The sequence below is a fragment of the Eurytemora carolleeae genome, unplaced genomic scaffold, assembly GCF_000591075.1.
Source record: "Eurytemora carolleeae unplaced genomic scaffold, Eaff_2.0 scaffold37, whole genome shotgun sequence".
In the NCBI taxonomy this organism is placed as follows: Eukaryota; Metazoa; Arthropoda; class Copepoda; order Calanoida; family Temoridae; genus Eurytemora; species Eurytemora carolleeae.
The window spans coordinates 27,791-51,178 of record NW_019396242.1 but is presented as its reverse complement, the minus strand read 5'-3'; the positions used below and the strand labels follow the sequence as shown (position 1 = coordinate 51,178).

The 23,388-nt window shown below is 33.6% G+C and overlaps 1 protein-coding gene across 1 annotated transcript; it reads left to right on the top strand.

Annotated features, from left to right (window-relative positions):
• Positions 1 to 7,877: 7,877 nt before the first annotated feature.
• LOC111699135 (plexin domain-containing protein 1) lies at positions 7,878 to 22,242 on the top strand. Its single transcript, XM_023469715.1, has 5 exons — positions 7,878 to 8,151; positions 13,200 to 13,372; positions 15,825 to 15,956; positions 21,060 to 21,165; positions 21,339 to 22,242. The coding sequence occupies exons 1-5, from the start codon at positions 7,983 to 7,985 to the stop codon at positions 21,947 to 21,949; spliced, it is 1,191 nt and encodes a 396-aa protein (XP_023325483.1). The 5' UTR covers positions 7,878 to 7,982; the 3' UTR covers positions 21,950 to 22,242.
• Positions 22,243 to 23,388: the final 1,146 nt, after the last annotated feature.

Here is a 23,388-nt window from a genome sequence, read left to right as displayed (position 1 = left end):
GCTAGTTTTATTTAAAAGTGAATCATGACTCAAGATTTGAACAAAACAACTTTTATAGTTTCTGCAACTCAATGGACTGAAATTATACAAATTATTTTCATCTTTAAACTTAATATTTTTATTTGATCAGTATTACAGAGAAAGATATTTTTCTATAATCTATAAATATTAATAACAATAGTTCTAAAATAATCAGAATCTTAGGGTTATAAAAAATTATACCAGTTCTAGTTTTTTAATTAAATTTTGAACACAATAATAATAATAACAATTCAGAGGCTGATATATATTTCAATATAGTGTCCAGTGCTGAAAATGTTACATAATAAAGAGTGGTTTGTGCACTATAGTTTCAGTTGAAGTAAATATTTCCATTTACTGATAGCACCGATTGAAGGATTCATAACTCTAATTGGATAATGAGATAGATAGAAAGATAGATGTTACCGCCATATTATTTCTATTGGTTTAGAATAGACAACAAACACATGACTGAACCCTGATTGGATGAGGCGCTAATGGACTCGGCATACAGGAGTCTGTGTATAATTATTAATTATATACCAATGAATTATCAAGTACTTAACATGTATTAAATCACCATTTCAGTTCAGTTACCGACACTGTATCTATTTATATGATGCACATAAAGTTCAAAAGAAGGGGATCGTCATTAAGCGCACTGTCTCGTTTTTGCCTTTTTTGTATTTTAAAGTTCTCTCTATCTGATTAAAAGTCGGCCTGGTACTTGAAATGAAGCGGCGTTTACAGTGGGCGTGGCTCACCACTGTATGTATGTCTCAGAATATATATACCTGTTATTCTGTATTATATATATTCTGAGATGTATGTACATATCTTTTATATATCCACTTCAATCCACGCAGTATTTTTATAAACACTAGAGAGAAAAAATGTGGTCTACCAATTTTGTATAAATCCTCGATTTTATAATTTCTTCACCGTGCATTAAATATCGGAAATCAAAGACAACTTTCAAGTCATCTCTCAATTCCCATATTTATTTGGAAACTCTGTACGATGAAAAATAAAATATCTATGATCCATTATGAAAAATATTAGATATAAAACATTGACATTTTTATGTTTGAATTTCTTCCTCCAAGCCTTAATACAGTGTTCTACTGCGATATCAAACCCCCTCTTTTCCTATTCTGTGAATTTTAAAGGAAAACATTAATTTTATAATGTACAAAAGTAGAAACACTGCAAACTATAGACAGAAGGTGAACGTTTATTTTGCGACATCACTGGTACAACTTTGTGACCTCACAGCTCCTCTAGTTTTAATTTCACGCACAACAACGAGAAATGAAAATTTATCCTGAGCTGAAAACTTTAGAATGAGCTATTCTTAATCCCGATTACTTAATCTGAGCATCCAATGGACACACTTTTGATTTTCTTCCTAAACCGTTCTTTCTTTGATATAGGAGAGAAAAATCAAAAACCGGTATTCTTAAATTCGAGAGTTCCTCCCATTTCTGTATATAATCTTAAATGGCGCGCAAAATTTCAAATTTATCGGCTTCGTATACGCGACTCTGATTGGTTGAATTTTTAACACTTTTCAGGATACAAGTACAAGATTAGATTACTCTCGATATTATGAAAAAGAGAGGATCACGCATTAATCTCTATATCCACCATTCTAAAGTTTTCAGCTCTGTTCCATAAAAATTCAAAACATTTTTGTTCTTAACAGCTATTCAATAAGTTGAATTATCAATGAAAACTTCAAATCTTATGTCTCCAGTTTACTTTTGTTTGACATGGAAAGAATGACAAAAATTAATGGAAAAAAGCAGTTACAAAAAAATGAGAATTTTAAACAGAACGTTAAAGAGTATTTGTCAAATTTATGACTAAGCTGTGGAAACCTCTCAGATGCTTGTGAAGTCTCTTAAAAACTTCAAAAACCATTGACAGGGGCGGATACAGGGGGGAGGCGGGGGGACATGCTTAAGGGAAAGAAACCCTAGTGCAAAACAGGAAAAATATCTGTCTTAATAAAGTATAATGTGTGAAAAGTTAAAAATCTAGTTTTCTTAGTCTTTAGTCATTAATTTTGACTCTTTTTGAGTCTTTTTGTTCCTAATTATGAATTTTTTTGTTCCTAAAAAATCTTGCCCCCCCCCCTCACTTAAATCCTGTATCCGCCCCTGACCATTGAAGATAATATTTAATAAAAACGTGTATTACTACAACAAAGTTTGGCAAGCTTCAAAGTTGATGGTGTCCACTTCGGTACATAAAGTTCATGTTCATGTTTTTTTTTGTAATTGTTCTATTTTAACTGAATAAAAATGTAAAATAAAACAAATTCATTTATTTCTTAATTTTTGATCCATTTCTAAAGTCAAACTTCGTTGCATTTCAAGGCATGATACCCGTATGGTGCACTAAGTACCGTTCTATAGGATGAAAGTATAGATTGCACGGATACATACATCTTATCTTTATACGGGTCTTTTATTTTCATCCAGGGTGTTCCAATAAACATAGGAATTAAATGACGACTTCTATATCGTCTTTGTTCCAAGCAGGATTGTTTCGTAAATATAATTTTGTAGTATCACAGTTAAAAAGTTTAAAACCGAAATCTACGAGTCTCGGGATTTCCAAAATATGGTCTAACATTTTTTTCACCATTAAAATTGCCGGAGGTGGAAATTTGTCCAGATTCCAGTTAATTAAAAGTTAACAAAACTGTGCAAATTTTTATATCTCGGTCAATTTGAGAGATTCAAATAAGGTAGACCACATTTTAAAAAGCTCAGAAGACGAAAAATATTTTTTATGCACTTTGTGTCATTTATCGAAAAATAAAACGATATTCTAGTCTTCTCTTAGTTCCCATGTTTATTTGGATACCCTGAAAAATATTAAGTGCAATCATTTATATTAAAAATGCGTAATTTAAACCTTTAGACTTTAATTAAATCCCTTTGTTTAATTCCATTAATTAAATACCTTTATACAGTCCCTGTAATTAAATATCTTCATACAATACCTATAATAAAATACCTTTATACAATCCCTATTAAATACCTATGTACAATCCCAATAATTAAATCCCTTTCTACAATCCCTATAATTAATCCCTTTATGCAGTCCTTTTAATTGAATCCCATTCTACAATCCCTATAATTAAATACCATTGTTTAATCCCTTTGATTAAATTCCTTTATACAATCCCTTTATGTAAATCCCTGTAGTCAACTCGTTTTTTAAATCTATTTATCAAATCCCTTTATAGAATCCCTATAATAAAATATCTTTGTATATCCATTTAATAAAATATCTTTATATATCCCTTTAATGAAATATCTTTGTATATCCCTTTAATAAAATATCTTTATATATCCCTTTAATAAAATATCTTTGTATATCCCTTTAATAAAATATCTTTATATATCCCTTTAATAAAATATCTTTGTATATCCCTTTAATAAAATATCTTTATATATCCCTTTAGTAAAATATCTTTGTATATCCATTTAATAAAATATCTTTATATATCCTTTAAATAAAATATCTTTATATATCCCTTTAATAATATATCTTTGTATATCCTTTTAATAAAATATCTTTGTATATCCTTTTAATAAAATATCTTTGTATATCCCTTTAATAAAATATCATTTTAAAATTTGTTTATTAAATCTCATTATAAGATTTCTTTAATATGATTAATTCAATCGTACAAAAATTCCGGAAAAACTAAATTTTCTAGGTTAGCGCTGAAAATTTGACATTTAAGCAAAACCTTGATTAAGTTCAGAACATGATTTGCCTCATCAAACAAACAAATAGACAATATATGCTGATAGGTGTAATTAAATCAATATACATATAATAATGCTGCTCTGTATCATATTACAGAATTGAAGGTAATATTGTATTATGATATGAATAAGCTTAAAGGAGTGTGGAAAAGATGCAGAACATTTTGAGCTTGGCATATTAGATTATAAAAACGGATGCTTTTTTTCAGAAATATAATTTAAATCCTAGCGAGCCATAAGCAAAGAGAATAGAATATATATTAGAGTGGAATTTAGACAATCCTTCGGTATGAATTTTGTCAGTCCCTTTCAGACTGAAAGGGAGTTCAAAGTAATGTTCACAAATTATGTGCAGTAGAGTACATTAATACAGTATGTAACCTAGACTATCCATTTCAATTTCGAATTTTTTAAAGCTGTTAAACAAACTTTATAAAATGAATTAGGTGAATAAAAAACATCATTTGATTTATAGTTATAACGGAAAATCATCGTTTGTAAAGTGAAAGGCATAGAGCCTATGTGAAATGATCATTGGTCAATTATGGAACCAGCCTATTTCATAATTTGGGTTTTCTTTTAATATTAATTTTAGATTTTCTATAAAATAATGTTCAAGGGCCCAAAAGGTTATATAGCGCATTTTTGTGAAGTATACCTGCAGTATGGAAACAGTACAACAAAATGGCCGTTTTACACTTTTTCTAGTAAATTCTACTCTTATATATATTCTATTCTCTTCGTCCATAAGTCATCCCTCAAGTCCAGGGACCGAATTTTATGAATTGGAGATATCGCTGAACTACCAAGCTACATCTGGTTCAAATCCTGAATCACTGATATAGATTATCATGAATATTTAAATTGGGATCGGTAATTCATGACTTGAACCAGCGGTATGTAACTACCTCGAATTCATTACTTGAACCAGAGGTATGTAGTTCAGCGACCTACCTTGAATTCTTTAAATCTGGTCCCAGATTATACAGTAATATGGTCCCAGATTATACAATAATATGGCCCAGTAAGTTAAATATTTTGACATTTATTAGGAAAAAAACCAACAGACAAAAGTAATACATATATTTATATATACATTATATAATGTATATATGTAATATGTGTGCTGAAAGGATCACGTAATAATGGGCGTCAAGTGCCGGGGAGCCCCCCAAAAAAGTGAAAACCATAGATTTCACTTACCACCGATAATAATATTTATGAAACAATCAATTTATAAAAACCTAAATAACTTCAAGTGATCCTCTATTTAAGAGTTATATTCCGGGCTCCCAGTCCCAACGGTATCCTTTAACCTTTATTATGATAACAATTCTAGATTTGCTTGTTTCTAAAAGAGATTTATTATGGCAATGTCTCCCTTGTTCATGCTGCATAAATCCGCAAATTGCTGTTATTAAAATACCGCATTTAAAATTTTTGGGTTAAAATAAAGGATATCTTTCAAATTTTTGTTCAGACAACGGTTTAAAGGGTACCGTTGTGAATTTGTACGTAACTTTTTCAAGAAGATGGTCAGTTGAAATTACTTCGATAAGTTTTAAAGGAAAACTATATCCGCTTGGTCTATAAAACTTTTAGATAAAATGGATATATCAAAAACTTATCTCTTCTAAATTTTCCTTGCAGTTGAATATCAGGATTGCCTATGCACAATGAACATTGCACAGTGCACACCTGTTAGACTCCCCCCCCCCTCCTCCCCCCTCCCCCTTCCATCCACAATGCTAAAAAATGCTAAAAAGGTCCAGCTGAGGTGTAGTGAGATGCACCACCAGCTTCAAGGTTCTCTCTAAACCTAAACAAAGCATCAAGATATTCAAATCTTTATTCTTCAAGGAATTGTTTCTCAATCCTCACTCATCTCATCCCTTACCTTGATACTGGACAGGATCAGAGACATAGAGAATAGAATATATAGAGAGGAATTAAAAGAATCTCTCGGTATGAATTTTTTCAGTCCCTTTCAGCCTGAAAGGGAGTTCAAAGTGTACAAATCATGTAAATGTTCACAAATTATACGCAGTAGAGTACATTAATACAGTATGTTCCCTAGACTATCCATTTCAATTTCGAAATTTTTAAACTGTTAAATAAACTTTATAATTTGAATTAGGTGAATAAAAAACATCACTTAATTTATAGTTATAACGGAAAATCATCGATAGTAAAGTGAAAGTCTATGTGAAATGATCATTGGTCAATTACTCCTTTATGAAATCAGCCTATTTCATAATTTGTGTTTTTTAATATTAATTTTAGATTTTATTTTCAAAACATTTAGTTAAAGAAAAATTTTGAATTGAAGATTCTGATTCCAAAATAATTTTCCCATTTGAAAATTTGTAAAATGAATTTAAAATATTAAGTTTATCTCCATCCTCAATTTTAGTGGAAAAAAAGTTGAACCATATGTTGATATCTTGAATATTTCTAAAATATTGGCTTTCAAATAATTTTCAAGAAAATTTTTTTATAAAATGATGTTCCAGGGCCCAAAAGGTTATATAGCACAAAAATGTGAAGTACACCTGCAGTATGGAAACAGTACAACAAAATGGCCGTTTTACACTTTTTTCTAGTAAATTCCTCTCTATATATTCTATTCTCTATGATCAGAGATCTTGGAACTAATCAACCAACCTTAGTTACAGGTTCTTCAGTTGAGGATATAACATTGAGTAAATTCAAGCTTGTTAAAGGAAAAGTCACAAATTTTGAAAATGATAAAAAAATGATGAAAACTCAGTTGATTTTTCTGTATTCATCTTTAAAAACTGTACCAATCCTTTTTATGTACCAATCCTTTTTTTGTTCCACTATTTATGTAGCATCTTATGTACCGATCCTTCCAGATGTAACAATTTTTAAAACTCTTACTAATCTCTCCTGAACCCTGTAAACTCTCCTGTGACCTGTAAACTCTACTGAATCCTGTAAACTCTACTAAACCCTGTAATCTCCTCTCCTGAGCCCAGTAAATTCTCCTAAACCCTGTAAACTCTCTTGAACCCTGTAAATTCTCCTAAACCCTGTAAACTCTCTTGAACCCTGTATATTCTCCTGAACCCTGTAAACTCTCTTGAACCCTGTAAACTCCTCCTCTGAACCCTGAAAACTTTCCTGAATCATATAAACTCTACTTATCCCTTTAAACTCTCCTAAACCCTGTTAATTCTCCTGAATCCTATAAACTCTACTGAACCCTGAAATCTCTTCTTATGAACCCTGTAAACTCTCCGTGACCTGTAAACTCTACTAAACCCTGCAAACTCAACTGAACCGTATAAACTCTCCTGAACCCTGTAAACTCTCTGGACTCTGTAGACTCCTCCCCTGAGCCCTGAAAACTCTTCTGAACCTTGAAAACTTTCCTAAAATATGTAAACTCTACTGATCCCTTTAAACTCTCCTGAATCCTATAAACTCTTCTGAAACCTGTACACTTTCCTGAACCAAAACTCCTATGTTGAACCACCTAGTGCCTAAAACTCTTCAGAACCCTTCAAAACTTTTCATCTGTTTCAAAATCTTCAAACTATTAGATAATGTGTTAACCACTATTAACCCATTTTTACCAACAAAGTCTTCATGTACATGTAAGTATACGTATACTAACCCTCCTTAAAACTACTATTTTATATTTTGATCCAACTGTAAATACTGCGGAACTGCTTGTCAGTTGTCAACCCGTTAATCCAAGTTAAATGGTTTGAACTGTTGCCCCCTCCGGGACTGTTCCCTCTCTTTATCTCCTGGTTGTTTCCCCAGCTAGAGGAGTCTTTAGAGTAGGAACTGGTCGGTTTCAAGGTTCCCAGGCATCACACGCTTCAAGCACTATCCTACCTCTGGCATTGGGGCCTTTTATCAGGGTTCACGATTCACTTCCGATTTTTTTTCATTATTCTTTAAAAAAGTTTTTGTCCGAATATATTTTCTGTTTTCCAAAAGAATCAATGTTATGCCTGTAGGATATAATCTGGTTCTAATCTCGGGAACCCTGAGAGTGTTGGCGCTAGTTGCGTAACCTTGTATAGGGGTTCAGTATAGTCAGTGTTGCAGTGGGAGCAACTCCTTTAAAACCCTTCATCCTTTATCCTTTCCTTCCTTATACACCTCCTTTCATGCTCCACCCACCTCCACTCTAGAGCCATGCTGTGGGCGTGGTTGTGGGTGGTCGGGGTGGGGGCGGATCAGTTTGGCCCGTCAACAACCCTGCAGGACAACCATAAATATTACACTCTGTCAGTCTATCAGAATAATATTGCAAACTCTTTTGAAGAGAACTTTATAGACATGGAGAATGCGGAAATCAAGCAGGGTGAGTTATATAATCTCAATTCATCAAATTCTCATTAATTTCACAAATATTGTGTTTTACAATTTGTCATATTTGATAAAATTCGTTTTTCCACATATCATCCCTCGATCATTTATACTGATTCTGCTTTCTCAATCTTATTATTACTTCATTTATTTCCATTTTAATTAAGCTTCTCGTATCCCTTTATCCTATTTTTATCGTCCGTTCCCCTCATTTATGTCTCAAAACACTTATTACAATTTTGTTTATCAATATTTTTCGAACTTTTTCCATTCTCTGTCGTATTTTTCAGTCTGGAGATCAAAGATGCAAAATTATTTATTTTCTCTGCAAAACCATTTACTTGCTCTGCGTATTCATTTAATATTTCTGCAAAATCATTTATATGCTCTACAGAATCATTTTTTTGCTCTTCAAGATCATTTATTTGCTCTGCAAAATCATTTTCACTGCACGAATTTTTACTTGCTCTGCGTAATCCTTTGATTTCTCTGCAAAATTATTCATATGCTCTACAGGATCATTTATTTGCTTTGCAAAATCATTTATTTGCTCTGCAAAATCATTTTTTGCTCTGCAAAATCATTTATTTGCACTGCAAAATCATTTATTTTCTCTGCAAAATCATTTTTGCACTGCAAAATCATCCCTGTAGTAGTCATACAATACCCAACTTCAATAAGGAAAATATGAGTTTGTACTAGGTACAAGGGCATTAGGTTTCTGATTTGATAAACATGATAAAGATCATATTTTGAGATAATAATTAGGAAATGTTTGATTTAACAAATATCACGATTTTTTACTTTTACATCATTATAAATTCAATATAAATTTGTATACGTACAGTGACACCCACAAAACAGTGGCAGAGAAAGACGACATTTTGAAAAGTTTGATTTGTTTAATTAGTTGTTTATAAATTAACTGATTAGCTTATCTAGATCTGTGTATAAATTTCTTTTTTTATGTTCGTTGGAAAATTTAAAATCTAATTTCGAGGATCAAAAGGTGCTCTGTCTTTTATCCAAGAGGAGTTAAATCAGAAAAATGTCAGTTTTAAAAGACCAAAAACGAGAGGAACGAATTAACAGTATTGTATTCATTGAGCTGAGGAAAGAAGAAGCATGTTGGGTTTTTCTTGAAAACGGAAATTACCGTTGATGATATTAATTCCACGTTTAACTGAATTCTGTCCTTGGGGCTAAATGATGTTCAATTTACAGTTCACATTTAATAATCTTATATGAAGGATGGATTAAAAAAAGGACGTCCGGGTAGGAGGGTGGTGAGGGGGTCGGTAAGCGTTCTTTTTTGTCAATAAAACTTCAAATTTTTTTCTTGTTTATACGATTCTGAAAGCCAAAAAGTATAAATAAATTTCTTTACATTTTGATTATTTCAACTAATTAACTGGTTAAAGCAGACTGACCCCGTAGCGCAATGATGCGTTAACGATTCCACGCAATGACATTGGTTAAAGGCATTGTATTATACTTTACACCAGACCCGAGATCAATTTCGTAGAATAGGATTCCATTACAAGGATTAACAGGAGACACTTTCAAGAAGTCATTTAAACTTTACAAACAAAAACAACTAATTTAAATCAAAAGCGTAACAAGAGAAAGAAAAGGATTTTAGATAGAGTATTCTGATCATGACAACTCTATCTATTGGCATTTTATCTCTGTTCTTTCGTTATGTTCGAAAAATCCTCTGAATATTTATTGATATTTTATTTGATATTTAACTGCATATTGAGAAATATCTGAAATATGTCGTTAATATCAGATTTCAAAGTAAGAATATCAAAAACAAACCTGACTCAAACAGATATTAAATCTGGTGTCATAAATATATTTTTATAGCGTGCAAAAATATGAATTTTGGTCACGCGCGTTTTCATGATACTCCTGTAAAGGTGGGTTTGTGAGCGCGTTTGCGTGCCGAAAAGGTCGTGTTTGAAGGTTATTTTGGTATTCATAACAATAGTAATAATCATTATTATTAGTCTTACTACTTTTACAGCAAATAGATTACTATTTACTTGGATATGACTTTAACAGGACATGGAGAAAGATGAAAAATAACGGGATTTAATGGGAGTTGGTTAAAATGAGGAAGTATGTAATTAATGGTTGATCCGGAGGAAGGAAAATACTTGGGAGAAGGATTGTATAATACAAGATAAGAATAGGACCTGGAGCAGGATTGTTTACTAAAGAAAAGGTTACGACCTGAAGAAGGATTGTATAACACAAGATAAGAATAGGACCTGGAGTAGAATTGTTTACTAAAGAAAAGATTACGACCTGAAGAAGGATTGTATAACACAAGATAAGAATAGGACCTGGAGTAGGATTGTTTACTAAAGAAAAGGTTAGGACCTGAAGAAGGATTGTATAATACAAGATAAGAATAGGACCTGGAGCAGGATTGTTTACTAAAGAAAAGGTTACGACCTGAAGAAGGATTGTATAACACAAGATAAGAATAGGACCTGGAGTAGGATTGTTTACTAAAGAAAAGGTTAGGACCTGAAGAAGGATTGTATAATACAAGATAAGAATAGAACCTGGAGCAGGATTGTTTACTAAAGAAAAGGTTAGAACCTGAAGAAGGATTGTATAACACAAGATAAGAATAGGTCCTGGAGTAGGATTGTTTACTAAATAAAAGGTTAGAACCTGAAGAAGGATTGTATAACACAAGATAAGAATAGGACCTGGAGTAGGATTGTTTAATAAAGAAAAGGTTAGGACCTGAAGAAGGATTGTAAAAAACCAAGATGACAATAAAACCTGAAATAGAATAGAAATAGGATTATTTACGAAAGGAAGGATAGGACCTGAAAAAAGGATTTTATAACACCAAGATAAAAATAGGACCTGGAGCAGAATTATATACTAAAGGAAGAAGGACCTGGAAAAGGATTGTAATACAAGATCATAATGGAAACTGGAGTAGGATTATACCAAAGTAAGGAAAGGACTTAAAGAAAAGGGAACATAGAATTATAATAAAATATTCTGGATTAAAGTAATTTAAGTCTTTGTCGCAAACTCAGGTTTTCTGAGCCCTATATATTTGCAATCTTTTATATTTCAAACTAAGATTATTTGATCTAACACAATTAATAGTTTGAAATAAAAGGTCTCCGATATTGGTTAGATATGAGATAGGTATATAAAATCCCTTTGAATACACGGGAAAGAGTTGATATGGATCTAAAGATTAATTAAATATATAATACAAAGGGAAGTATAGAACTTAAAGTAGGTTTGCATAGCAAGGGAAGGATAGTAGGTTTGAATATTAAGAGAAGAATAGGATCTGGAGTAAGATTGAATATTATATGAAAGCTGATACCTGGATATTGGTTTAATTACCTTGAATAAGTGTTATTCTATGCTTCATGACAGGCCTAGCGCGCACTCAACATGATTTGTACATCTTTATGTGCACGACGTGTGTCGTGAATGTGCGCTGTATACACAGCATGAATATTGTGTGCTTGAGAGGTGTACAAGTTAAAAGAAATGAATAGCTGCGCGCATACACGTTCATTTTTGTATGCTAAAAGAAAATAATCAACTTTAGGCCCAAAATAGTTTTGCAGGACATAATACATAATACATAATACAATAAAACAGCTTCAAGATATTCTGAAAAGTGTGATTTTGATCCAGCAACTATTATTTTGTTTCTATAATTGTGATTAAGTTCCGGAGGTTTTAATGGAAAGTTCCAGAAAATGTGATTGTGATCGGAAAAGGTTATTTAGGTTCTATATAAAGTTTGGTCAGACTTCAGAAAGTGGGATAATACTGCAGAAGTTGTGATTTTGTTTAGAAAGCTTTCACTAGACCAATAAATTTTAATAATTATAATTATTTTTGATATTAATCATGATCTTAACCAAAAAATTAATAAGATAATTTCACTGCATACTAATTAGAACCTTTGTGAACTATTATATACTGGATACTTATTAGAACCTTTGTAAACTATTAGATACTGGATACTAATTAGAACCTTAGTATAATATTATATACTGGATACTAATTAGAACCTTTGTATACTATTATATACTGGATACTAATTAGAACCTTCGTAAACTATTAGATACTGGATACTAGAACCTTTGTATAATATTATATACTGGATACTAATTAGAACCTTTGTATACTATTAGAGACTGGATACTAGAACCTTAGTAAAATATTAGATACGGGATACTAATTAGACCCTTACTATAAGATACTGAATACTAATTTGAACCTTATTATAAGATACTGGATACGGTGATCTGAGTTTAAGTAACTAGGTTAAGCAAATAATCTGTGTGTGTACAGAGTTAATATTTGCTAATACTTAATGTTAAAGGGGGGGGAAGAGTTGAAAATTGAAGGGGGGGGGGAGATGTGAAAAGTGAAAAGATTTGACACAGTAACGCTTGTTAGGGTCATCATACATAATATGAAATATAGGTACAAGAGAGAAGCAGCACTGAAGGAATTGAGTCTTTGCCACAAATTCTGATATTTTGCAACCCAATTTCCTAGATTTTAGATATTTCAAACTAGAATTCTGTTAGATCAAATAATCTAAGTTTTAAATTCGAAACAATCATGTTGCAAATATATAGGAATTACATTTTAAAAGGTTGAGGTCTGAGAGGGTTGATCAAGAGCTATAGTATTTTCAGCAAAATAATGTTGGGTAATTGTATTACCATTATTTTTGTGTAAAACTTGAATTTTGTCTACTTTACACACTTAGATTTTGTACGTTTATAAAGAAACAAATGTTTAAGTATTTTTCCTCTGATTGTTTGTTAAATCTATCATTTGTGATTGAAAAATATTTGCTTTGTTTCTATGAATATGATTCTTTCTCTTTAAACACAATTCATGCCAGTAGGAAATTAAAAGAGTTCAAATTGTTTCCGCTTTCTGTTGACACCCAAATCCCCCCCCCTCCCCTACCCTCCGTGCCGGATTTCCTGCATTCATCCTAATCTCATTTTTATTATTTTCTAGGTTTGTCCGATACTATGGTTGGAGCTGAGCTGATTAAACCTCTGTTTCCGTTTCCGTTCTACGGCCATTTTATCTCCGAGTTCCATATTACTACTCATGGATTCCTCTCCCTGTCCTCCCGTCTACATGATTATATTTATAAAACACAGTATATTGCACCTCTTAGAATTAAGGTAATTTTTACACATTTTATTTGAGGCTTTGTTTTGTGGATATCGAGATCAATTCAAGATCTTTTGTTAATCTGCAGATTAGTTTGCTCTTTATCTGATATCTAGTGGTTATCGTCCCTGCAGGAATAACTGAAATAAAAAGATCAATCATTGATTCTCAAATTAAAAGTGCCTACAATGAATATCGAGATTAAGCATTCGGGATTATGGGTATCCATCACAAAAGTTCCTAGCTTAGGAAAATTATTGTATTTAGCCAGTTTTTGTAATAATAATCATGTTAAAGGTTTAGTAGCTTTGAAGAAAAATTCTAAACAAAACTAAACATTCATGAACCACTAACTAAAAATTTCGAATCTGTGCAACCTCATGTCGCTGACCTGTGATATTTTAAATTACGAAATTTTTTGTTTCAAATAGTCTATTTCAAAGTTCACGCCATCAGGTTTCAAAATTCAGACATTCGAAATTATAATTTGTGGAGAGTTAGCGAATAGCGATTATATGTTTAGAATATTATCAATTTCATCTGTTTTGATAAAAATTATATCTTTCAAATTTTTTTTAATCTATTTCCTGAATATACATAAATTCCTGGAAATAAGTAATCACGTTTTAAAAATTATACAATTTACAAGTATGAGAAAGAAAGAAGAGTTTATATTTTAAGTACACCCCCCCGCCCTTACTACTTTCATTTATGAATTTGCATCAACTATATATTATAATATATTATAACATACCATACCAAGGTTTTTTCTAATCCTTGCACTATGCCCACATACACGGGGTGCCATTAACCAGCGCATTATCACTAAACCGAGGTCACACAATACATAAATAGAAAATATTGTGCGGGCGGATATATATTTATATATTTTACATTTTTATACTTTTTCAAGGAGATCTATAATTTTATTCGCAACAGTATAACTGCTAACCGTGAAAAAAGTTTCATGAACTAATTAGAATTCAGTTTGTGGCCTTTTGTCAAAAAAAGGAAATTGACTAAATGACAAAGGGGATTGATTTTTGCCACAAACAAAAATTTTCTAAACACAATAGAAAATTTTCCAACACAGTACCGTAGAATTTGGATATTTTAAAATATAAATTCTGTTAGATCACATAATGTAAGTTTAAATATTATAGATTTAAACCATCAGAATGCAAAGATATAGGGGTTAGAACATTTGAGTTTGTGGCAAAAACTCAATTCATTTGAAAAGTATTTCGCTTGATTAATAATTAATTGGAATGAAATCGAAAGAAAAAAATTGTTATTTTGAAAACAAAAAATGCTTTTAAAAGAAATTGAATAAGTTAATCAAGAAAAAAATTACGAAAACATCAGATTTATATAAAAATAAAAAGAATAAAAAAACGAATATTGAAAATCTGTGAATAAACTGCAGTTTCAAGAATAACATATATGTACCGTGTACGTACACACGTACACTGTGTAAACAACGACAATAAAAAATGTGAGATATTAAGAAAATCGCTTTTAATTCCATGGTAACAGAGGCCTTGTAATATTTTGAAAAGAAACATTTATGAATATAAAATGGGGGCTAAAGTTCAAACCAATTTCTTTAACTTCTACTAATGCCCAGTTCAACCTTATACTAAGAGAGTTAGTGCTAGTTCCTCTCCGTATTAGGAGTAGATTTAAATGAATAAAAAGTAGCTTATGCAGTTTAAGGATGGATCGACGATCAGCATTGCAATTACATATTATTTAAGCTATGAAAAATGGAAGAATTAACGACCAAAGAGTTAAAAATTGTTATTTATGTTTTTAAGAAATGAGATATAATTTTAGGTTTTACTTCCTAATTATAATTTGTTAATATATAATAAATCATAATAAAATCTACAACGTGTTGTATTAACACTTTTAATGACTTATGATTTATAAACAACGTTCCGCTTCTTTTAAACAACAAAATTATAAAGTTTAACCCGTGACAATTTCCTGGGGCCCCTACCCCCCCCCCCTTGCCTTGAATGCACAATGCAGGTTCAATGTCATTGTTTCAAAGCCATGATACACAAGGTTTTCGTCTGCCTAGTAACCAACCCGGAGAAACTAGTCCGGAGATTTTCCCAGATTAGTTAAACCACAAAAACTTGTACTTAATAAGTTCTTGATTTTATTGCAATATTAAAAATAAAAATAACTAAACAAACTTTGAGCAAGGGCAATAAAAAGATTGTTTTCTAGCTGAAGATTGTTTAAAATGTTGTCACTTCTTGGGATTTCCATGCACGACCGAACCAGTTTGTATGTCAGACTGCATTACTTAACATTTTTGAGGAGAAAATGATTAAAAATTCCTTGAGTACTGAACATAGTTTTATATCATAATTCATAGTTTTATATCATAATTCATAGTTTTATATCATAATTCATAGTTTTTGTTTATTTTTAGATTATTTTTATTTGTAGCTTGACCCGAGTAGATCTAACAGTTCGACAATATCCGTCTTATCCCTCCCTGATCGTTTTACTGTAGAGTGGAGCAATGTATCTGTTATGGAGCCTGCTGAGCATCCTGCAGGAGGTTCATTTACTTTCCAGGTAGGTACACACACATACAGAGCTTTAAGTTTACCTTGAACTCCAGGTATACCTTGATACAGATACAGGTTTTTATTGACTCGAAGTAGGGATGAGTTGAAATGAGAGATAAGATTATTTAAAATTACCTGTAAATTGACATACAACTCGAAAAATATGTGGTTAGATGACCCAAAACATAATTGCTGCTGGCTACTAGCACGCTAAAACTACATTTTTGTCCCAAGAAATAGAATCCCCGTGCCTAATTACCTAATAATCGACATACGACATGTAAAATTTGTGGCAAAATGACCCATAATGTAACATCTGGGTACTAGCGCGCCGATCAGAACGGTCCAAAGTCTATTTTGAACACAGAAATGAATTCCTCGTCCCAATTTACCTGTAGTTTAATGTATCGCATGCTACTTTTATTTTGAATAATGCCAAAATTGAAAAAGCTAAGAATCGCAAATATTTACTAAAATGCATAAGCGCGGGGGGATTTGAGACTTTTTTGTGCAAAACTGTTCAGGGCTTACATGTTTGAAAGCATCTTAAAGCAAATTCAAGTTCATTTCATGGTGTCAAGATTGCAAAAATGCGAAAAAGGAACATTTTCCACCACTTTTGCTCGGATTTTTATAAAACTGAATTTTGCAGTTACAATACATAATTTATAGTTCACATTAAAAAATCAGCGTTCTACTACAATTCTAAGTTATGTTTAAATTTTCCGGAGATTAATACGTTTTGTGCCCCCCCCCCCTTTAATCATCTCGATTTTATTTTCTTCATTTGAGAAATGAGTTTGTCCTAGGGTTGAGGAATGAGTTTGTCCAGGGCTGAGGGATGAGTTTGTCTTAGGATTCAGGGATGGGTTTGTCCTAGGTTTGAGGGATGAGTTTGTAATAGGGTTGAGGGATGAGTTTGTCCTAGTGTTGAAGGATGAGTTTGTCCCAGGGTTGAAGGATGAGATTTTCCTAGGGTTCAGGGATGGGTTTGTCCTAGGTTCGAGGGATGAGTTTGTCCTAGGGTTGAGTGATGAGTTTGTCTTAGGGTTTAAAGATGAGTTTGTCCTAGTGTTGAAGGATGAGTTTGTCCCAGGGTTGAGTGATGAGATTTTTCTAGGATTGAGTGATGAGTTTGTCCTAGGGTTGAAGATGATTTTTTTCCTAGGGTTAAAGATGAGCTTGTCCCAGGGTAGAGGAATGAGTTTGTCCTATGGTTGAGATATTAGTTTGTCCTAGGGTTAAAAGATGAGTTTGTCCCAGGGTAGAGGGATGAGTTTGTCCTGGAGTTGAGGGATGAGTTTGTCCTATAATTGTGGGATGAATTTTTTTTATAATAAAGAGATGAGTTTGTCCTATAATTGTGGAATGAGTATGTTCTATGGTTGAGGGATAAATGTGTCCTAAGGTTGAGAGAATGAGTACAATATAATAGTTGAAGGATGAATAATATCCCTTGTTGGTTCCAAATATTAAAGATGTAAAGTCATTCAACTTCATCAATGTCAGGATTACTCTTCCTGGTTTCCGGGTTCTGTGTGTGAATGATAGATGCTCAGGGTATATCATAACACAGGACAGAGAGGCATAAGTAACCTTGTACTAATGCAAGATATGCATGGTTTAAAATGAGAATAATAGGATAATTATAAGACAGTTCACACTTTGAACATGTTTGCAGAAGCGTATAATTCCCTGATGTTTTAGTTTTCCTCAAAGACCGTAGCCTTACATCTAGAGAATTTTTTTCTAATACTCCTTAGTGTAATTCTTAACATAAGCAGAGGCTGGGCAGAGGCGCACCTTTAGAAATATTTTTCCTGATATTTACTTAGCTTTACTCACCCGGGCTTGGTCGTTAGTTTGGGGGGATTACATTTTAATTTTGAGATTTCAAAAAATTTGCTTAACCCACAAAGGATTAAAAACTTGAATTATATGTTAGGAGAAGGAGCAACGTTCAATATTTCTAAATCAGATTGTTAAATAGCTGTTAAGAAGAGCGTATCCTGAGTAAGGATAACAATAAGAGGATTGATTGAAAACAAGACAGGACGGAAGTGTATCTCATGATGGAACATTGTATAACTAAAATTGCCTCTCCNCCCCCCCCCTCCCTTCCTCAGAAACTATGTGATAAATATTCTCAAAATAGTGCAAAACAGTTTTAAATTGGAGCCTTGACATTCTACCCAAATATTAAAGTTGCTTCCTCTATAAGCCATGAGAACTTTAAATCTATATATCCTATCTGATTCTACCGTACTCTTGCCAATCCCAGTTCTATAGTTTTGTCTCTCAATCTCAAACTTAGAACCAAGCTTTTTCTCTCCATCCTATCCTTGGTTCCAAGCTTTGTTTCTCCATCCTAACCTTGGTTCCAAGCTTTGTCTCTCCGTCCTAACCTTGGTTTCAAGCTTTGTCTCTCCATCCTAACCTTGCTTCCAAGCTTTGTCTCTACATCGTAACCTTGGTTTCAAGCTTTGTCTCTCCATCATACCCTTGGTTTGAAGCTTTGTCTCTCCATCCTAACCTTGGTTCCAAGCTTTGTCTATCCATCCTAACCTTGGTTCCAAGCTTTGTCTATCCATCATAACCTTGGTTCCAAGCTTTGTCTCTCCATCCTAACCTTGGTTTGAAGCTTTGTCTTTTCATCCTAACCTTGGTTCCAAGCTTTGTCTCTCCATCCTAACCTTGGTTCCAAGCTTTGTCTCTACATAATACCCTTGGTTTGCATCTTTGTCCTATCATCCTAACCTTGGTTCCAAGCTTTGTCTATCCATCCTAACCTTGGTTCCAAGCTTTTTCTCTTCATCCTAACCTTGAAACCAAGCTTTGTCTCTACATCCTATCCTTGGTTCCAAGCTTTGTCTCTCCATCCTAACCTTGGTTCCAAGCTTTGTCTCTCCATCCTAACCTTGGTTCCAAGCTTTGTCTCTCCATCCTAACCTTAGTTCCAAGCTTTGTCTCTACATCATACCCTTGGTTTGAAGCTTTGTCTCTCCATCCTTTCCTTGGTTCCAAGCTTTGTCTCTCCATCCTAACCTTAGTTCCAAGCTTTGTCTCTCCAACGTAACCTTGCTTCCAAGCTTTGTGTCTCCATCCTAACCTTGGAACCAAGCTTTGTCTCTTCATCCTAACCTTGGAACCAAGCTTTGTCTATCCATCATACCCTTGGTTTGAAGCTTTGTCTATCCTTCCTAACCTTGGTTCCAAGCTTTGTCTCTCCATCCTAACCTTAGTTCCAAGCTTTGTCTCTCCAACCACCTTAGTTCCAAGCTTTGTCCCTCCATCCTAACCTTGGTTCCAAGCTTTGTCTCTCCATCCTAACCTTAGTTCCAAGCTTTGTCTCTCCATCCTAACCTTGGTTCCAAGCTTTGTCTCTACATAATACCCTTGGTTTGCATCTTTGTCCTATCATCCTAACCTTGGTTCCAAGCTTTGTCTATCCATCCTAACCTTGGTTCCAAGCTTTGTCTATCCATCCAAACCTTGGTTCCAAGCTTTGTCTCTCCATCCTAACCTTAGTTCCAAGCTTTGTCTCTCTATCCTAACCTTGGTTCCAAGCTTTGTCTATCCATCCTTACCTTGGTTCCAAGCTTTGTCTATCCATCCAAACCTTGGTTCCAAGCTTTGTCTCTCCATCCTAACCTTGGTTCGAAGATTTGTCTCTCCATCATTCCCTTGGTTCCAAGCTTTGTCTCTCAATCCCATCCTTGGTTCCAAACTATGTCTCTCAATATTATCCTTGGTTCCATGTACTTCTACGTTTCTCTTTCAAATCCTGGAATCCATACCTTGTCTCGCTTTTTATTCTCCATATATTCTCCAAGGTAACCAATTTTGATTTCAATGTGTCTAGTATTTCTTTCCCGAGTTTAGATATTCGATCTCCGATCCAGGAAGTGTTTGCCCCCAACTAAGATATTGGGGAAGTACAGGCCCCTAAACACTACCCTGATAATTAATCTACCGAACCCGGAAACATGAAACCTTTATACATTTATAAGATAGAAATCAAAGAGGGTGTTTTCTACTGGTTTCTGGGGAAAGAACTTTAAAGTTAACCTCTGCTGTAGAATGACCTTGTAGTGGTGAACGAGCTGAACCCGAACCATATATATACTATACAAGATCTTTCAAAGGAGATAGAATACAGGCATGATAATAGAATACAAATGATAATAGGATAGAATACAATGGCAGATTTGATATAAGTATAGTAGTACAGTGACTAGAATATGAGATATTATAATGGGATTTATATTGGGTAATTCAACAATTCAGTCTTGGAGCATTGAAAATTTCCGACAAACAAAATAAAAAAAAAAAAAAAATTTGGTTACGAAACGTGTGTTTTGACATAACTTGGAACAATCAAAGTTTCACCGATTCAGCCAAAGTTGCTTGAATCTAAAAACTAGCTTAAAGGGACTGTAAAGGAAAAATGAAAGGGGGTATAGGCTGAAAGCTAATCACTTTAGCTCTTGATCGCGACCCATGAAAATTATATCTGATGTTCCTATCTCGAGAAATTGATTTACAACTTTGTCAAATTTATACGAAAATTAATATTTATACAATTTTGTATAAAAGTAGTGGGTTTAAAAAGATCAAATTCAGCAAATATGCAACCAATCTAAAAACGATGATATCCCAGAGAAAGCTAATTGTAACTTAGGTTTACTCCAATTCTAATTTTATATTTGTTATTTCTATTTTTTATAGATTTAATTCATAATATTATTTATACGTCCGTATTGCTTGACCAGAAATTCCACCAATGGCAGTGCAGTAAAGTGGTCACGTGATACAGGCGGAGACACGTGACCAGTATACTGCTCTGCCATTGGTGATAGTTCTGGTCGCGTGATTCAAGTTTAAGATTTTCTAAATTTTACAATATGAACTTTCGTATAATTTTTACACAGTTTTATATCAATTTCTCGAGACAGGAACATCAGATAAAACTTTCATGGGTCACGATCAAGAGCTAAAGTGATTAGCTTTCAGCCTATATCCCTTTTCATTTTTCCTTTACAGTCCCTTTAATAATGAAAAGCAAAATAAAGAAAAAATGAAACATCCAATCTCATAATGTATTATTTAGGTGACACTGCGACCCAATGGAGACATTGTGTTCGTGTATATTGAAGTTCAACCCGTCCTAACCACAGCTGCTCTATACGATCATGAACCAGTTGCCGGTATTTCAGGTAAATAATAGAAAATCTCATCCTAACCCTGCTCTAACTTCTGAAACCTTATCCCAGCCAAATAATTGTATCGCTATTTTGACAAAAATATTATTTTTTTGAAGGTTCATTTTAGGAACATTGCCTTTTATTCTTTTTATTTATGATCTTGACTTACACCTTGTCTGGTTTAGATGCGTTCCTTCTTCATGGTTCTGAACTCCATCTCTATAACAAGATCAACATTGAGAACGTGGATATTAACACGCGCACGGTCGCGGTCTTTCGCGCACTTCCAACATGTGTCGCGCAGAAAAGTTGCGGAGACTGTTTCCATATCAGAGATTCCACCAGCTTTGATTGCGCGTGGTGTCCCAGCTCCGGGCATTGTAGTGACGGCGCTGACCGACTCCGACAAACCTGGGATGATAATGAGTGCCATGTATCCAATACGACCAGCTGTACAGAGGGACACACGGAGTGGAGACACAGTTCGGACGGAGCAGTTTCAGATAAACCAGTTTCATCCTCATCCGTCGTGGTTTCAGCCGTTGTTTCCAGTCTAATGGTTATTATCCTTATATTCATTCTTATAGCATTCCTGTTCCTTTACGGGAAGTACAATGAAAACTCAGTGATAGGTCGTCAGCTTAAAGTACTGCGAAGCTCGTACAATCAGTTCGGAGCTTCTAAAGGAACAACCCTGGAGTTGGGTAAGAAGAAGTCTGAGCAGAAACCCACCAGAGAGTTTGTTAATCCTCATCATATGCTGACTAATAACAATGTTATAACAGCAGCAATGTAAAGGACTCAGCTCAATCTTTATATATTATTTTTCTTGTTTTCTTTGTTTTCATCTGTTTATCTTGTTATTCTTTCTTCCCATTGATTACTTTAGCTTATTTCTTTTTTATCTTTCTGCTAAAAAAGTCAGTTTTTACTAAATCTAGCTGAAGCTAGAGCTATATTCATATTTTACTAATTCATTCTTTTATTTCATTCATTCCACATGTAAATCCTATATACTATAGATTTATCCTTGCAACTATGTCTTTCATTGTAAATTTTTCAATCCTAATATATTTATTCCTCAAACTATTCCTTCCTCTTCAATCGTTTTCTCATTTTCCTTTGACATCCTACCTCACCTTTACTTGTTAGTCCTTTCATTCAATTTCTTGTCCATTCCTTTTATTCCTTTCCTTGACTATCCTTTTATTCCTTTCCTTGTCTATCCTTTTATTCCTTTCCTTGTCTATCCTTTTATTCCTTTCCTTGTCTATCCTTTTATTCCTTTCCTTGTCTATCCTTCTGTTCCTTTCATTGTCCATCTTCATTTTCAATCCTAGTTAATTCTACTTTTCCTTTCCTTGTTCATCCTGTTCTACATCTTTTCCTTTCCTCGTCCAGACGTTTCTTCCCCTCCTTGCGAATACTTTAAAACCTTTTTTTGTGATCTTTATATACCCTTCCTTCACCGTCCTAAAATTCCTAATCCGCCTTTCATTCCCTTCCTTTTCCAACCTTTTATTTACTTTTCCTGCTCTTTTCTTCTCCTTCCTTCTATATCCTGGATAATCCTATATCCTATCCCTTTCATTCCTATTATATCCCGTATAATCCTATCCCTTCCTTCCTGCACTATCCTGGTTCATTCTATCCTTTTCCGGCCTAGCATTACACTCACTGCCCTATCTAGGATTATAATATCCTTCATCTTCATATCCCATTCTTGTCCTTCCTGTCCTATTCTGGACTATCCCATCCTTGTCCTTCCTGTTCTTTCCTGGATTAACATATCCCTTTCCTTCCTGTTCTATTCTGGACTATCCCATCCTTGTCCTTCCTGTTCTTTCCTGGATTAACATATCCCTTTCCTTCCTGTTCTATTCTGGACTATCCCATCCTTGTCCTTCCTGTTCTTTCCTGGATTAACATATCCCTTTCCTTCCTGTTCTATTCTGGACTATCCCATCCTTGTCCTTCCTGTTCTTTCCTGGATTAACATATCCCTTTCCTTCCTGTTCTATTCTGGACTATCCCATCCTTGTCCTTCCTGTTCTTTCCTGGATTAACATATCCCTTTCCTTCCTGTTCTATTCTGGACTATCCCATCCTTGTCCTTCCTGTTCTTTCCTGGATTAACATATCCCTTTCCTTCCTGTTCTATTCTGGACTATCCCATCCTTGTCCTTCCTGTTCTTTCCTGGATTAACATATCCCTTTCCTTCCTGTTCTATTCTG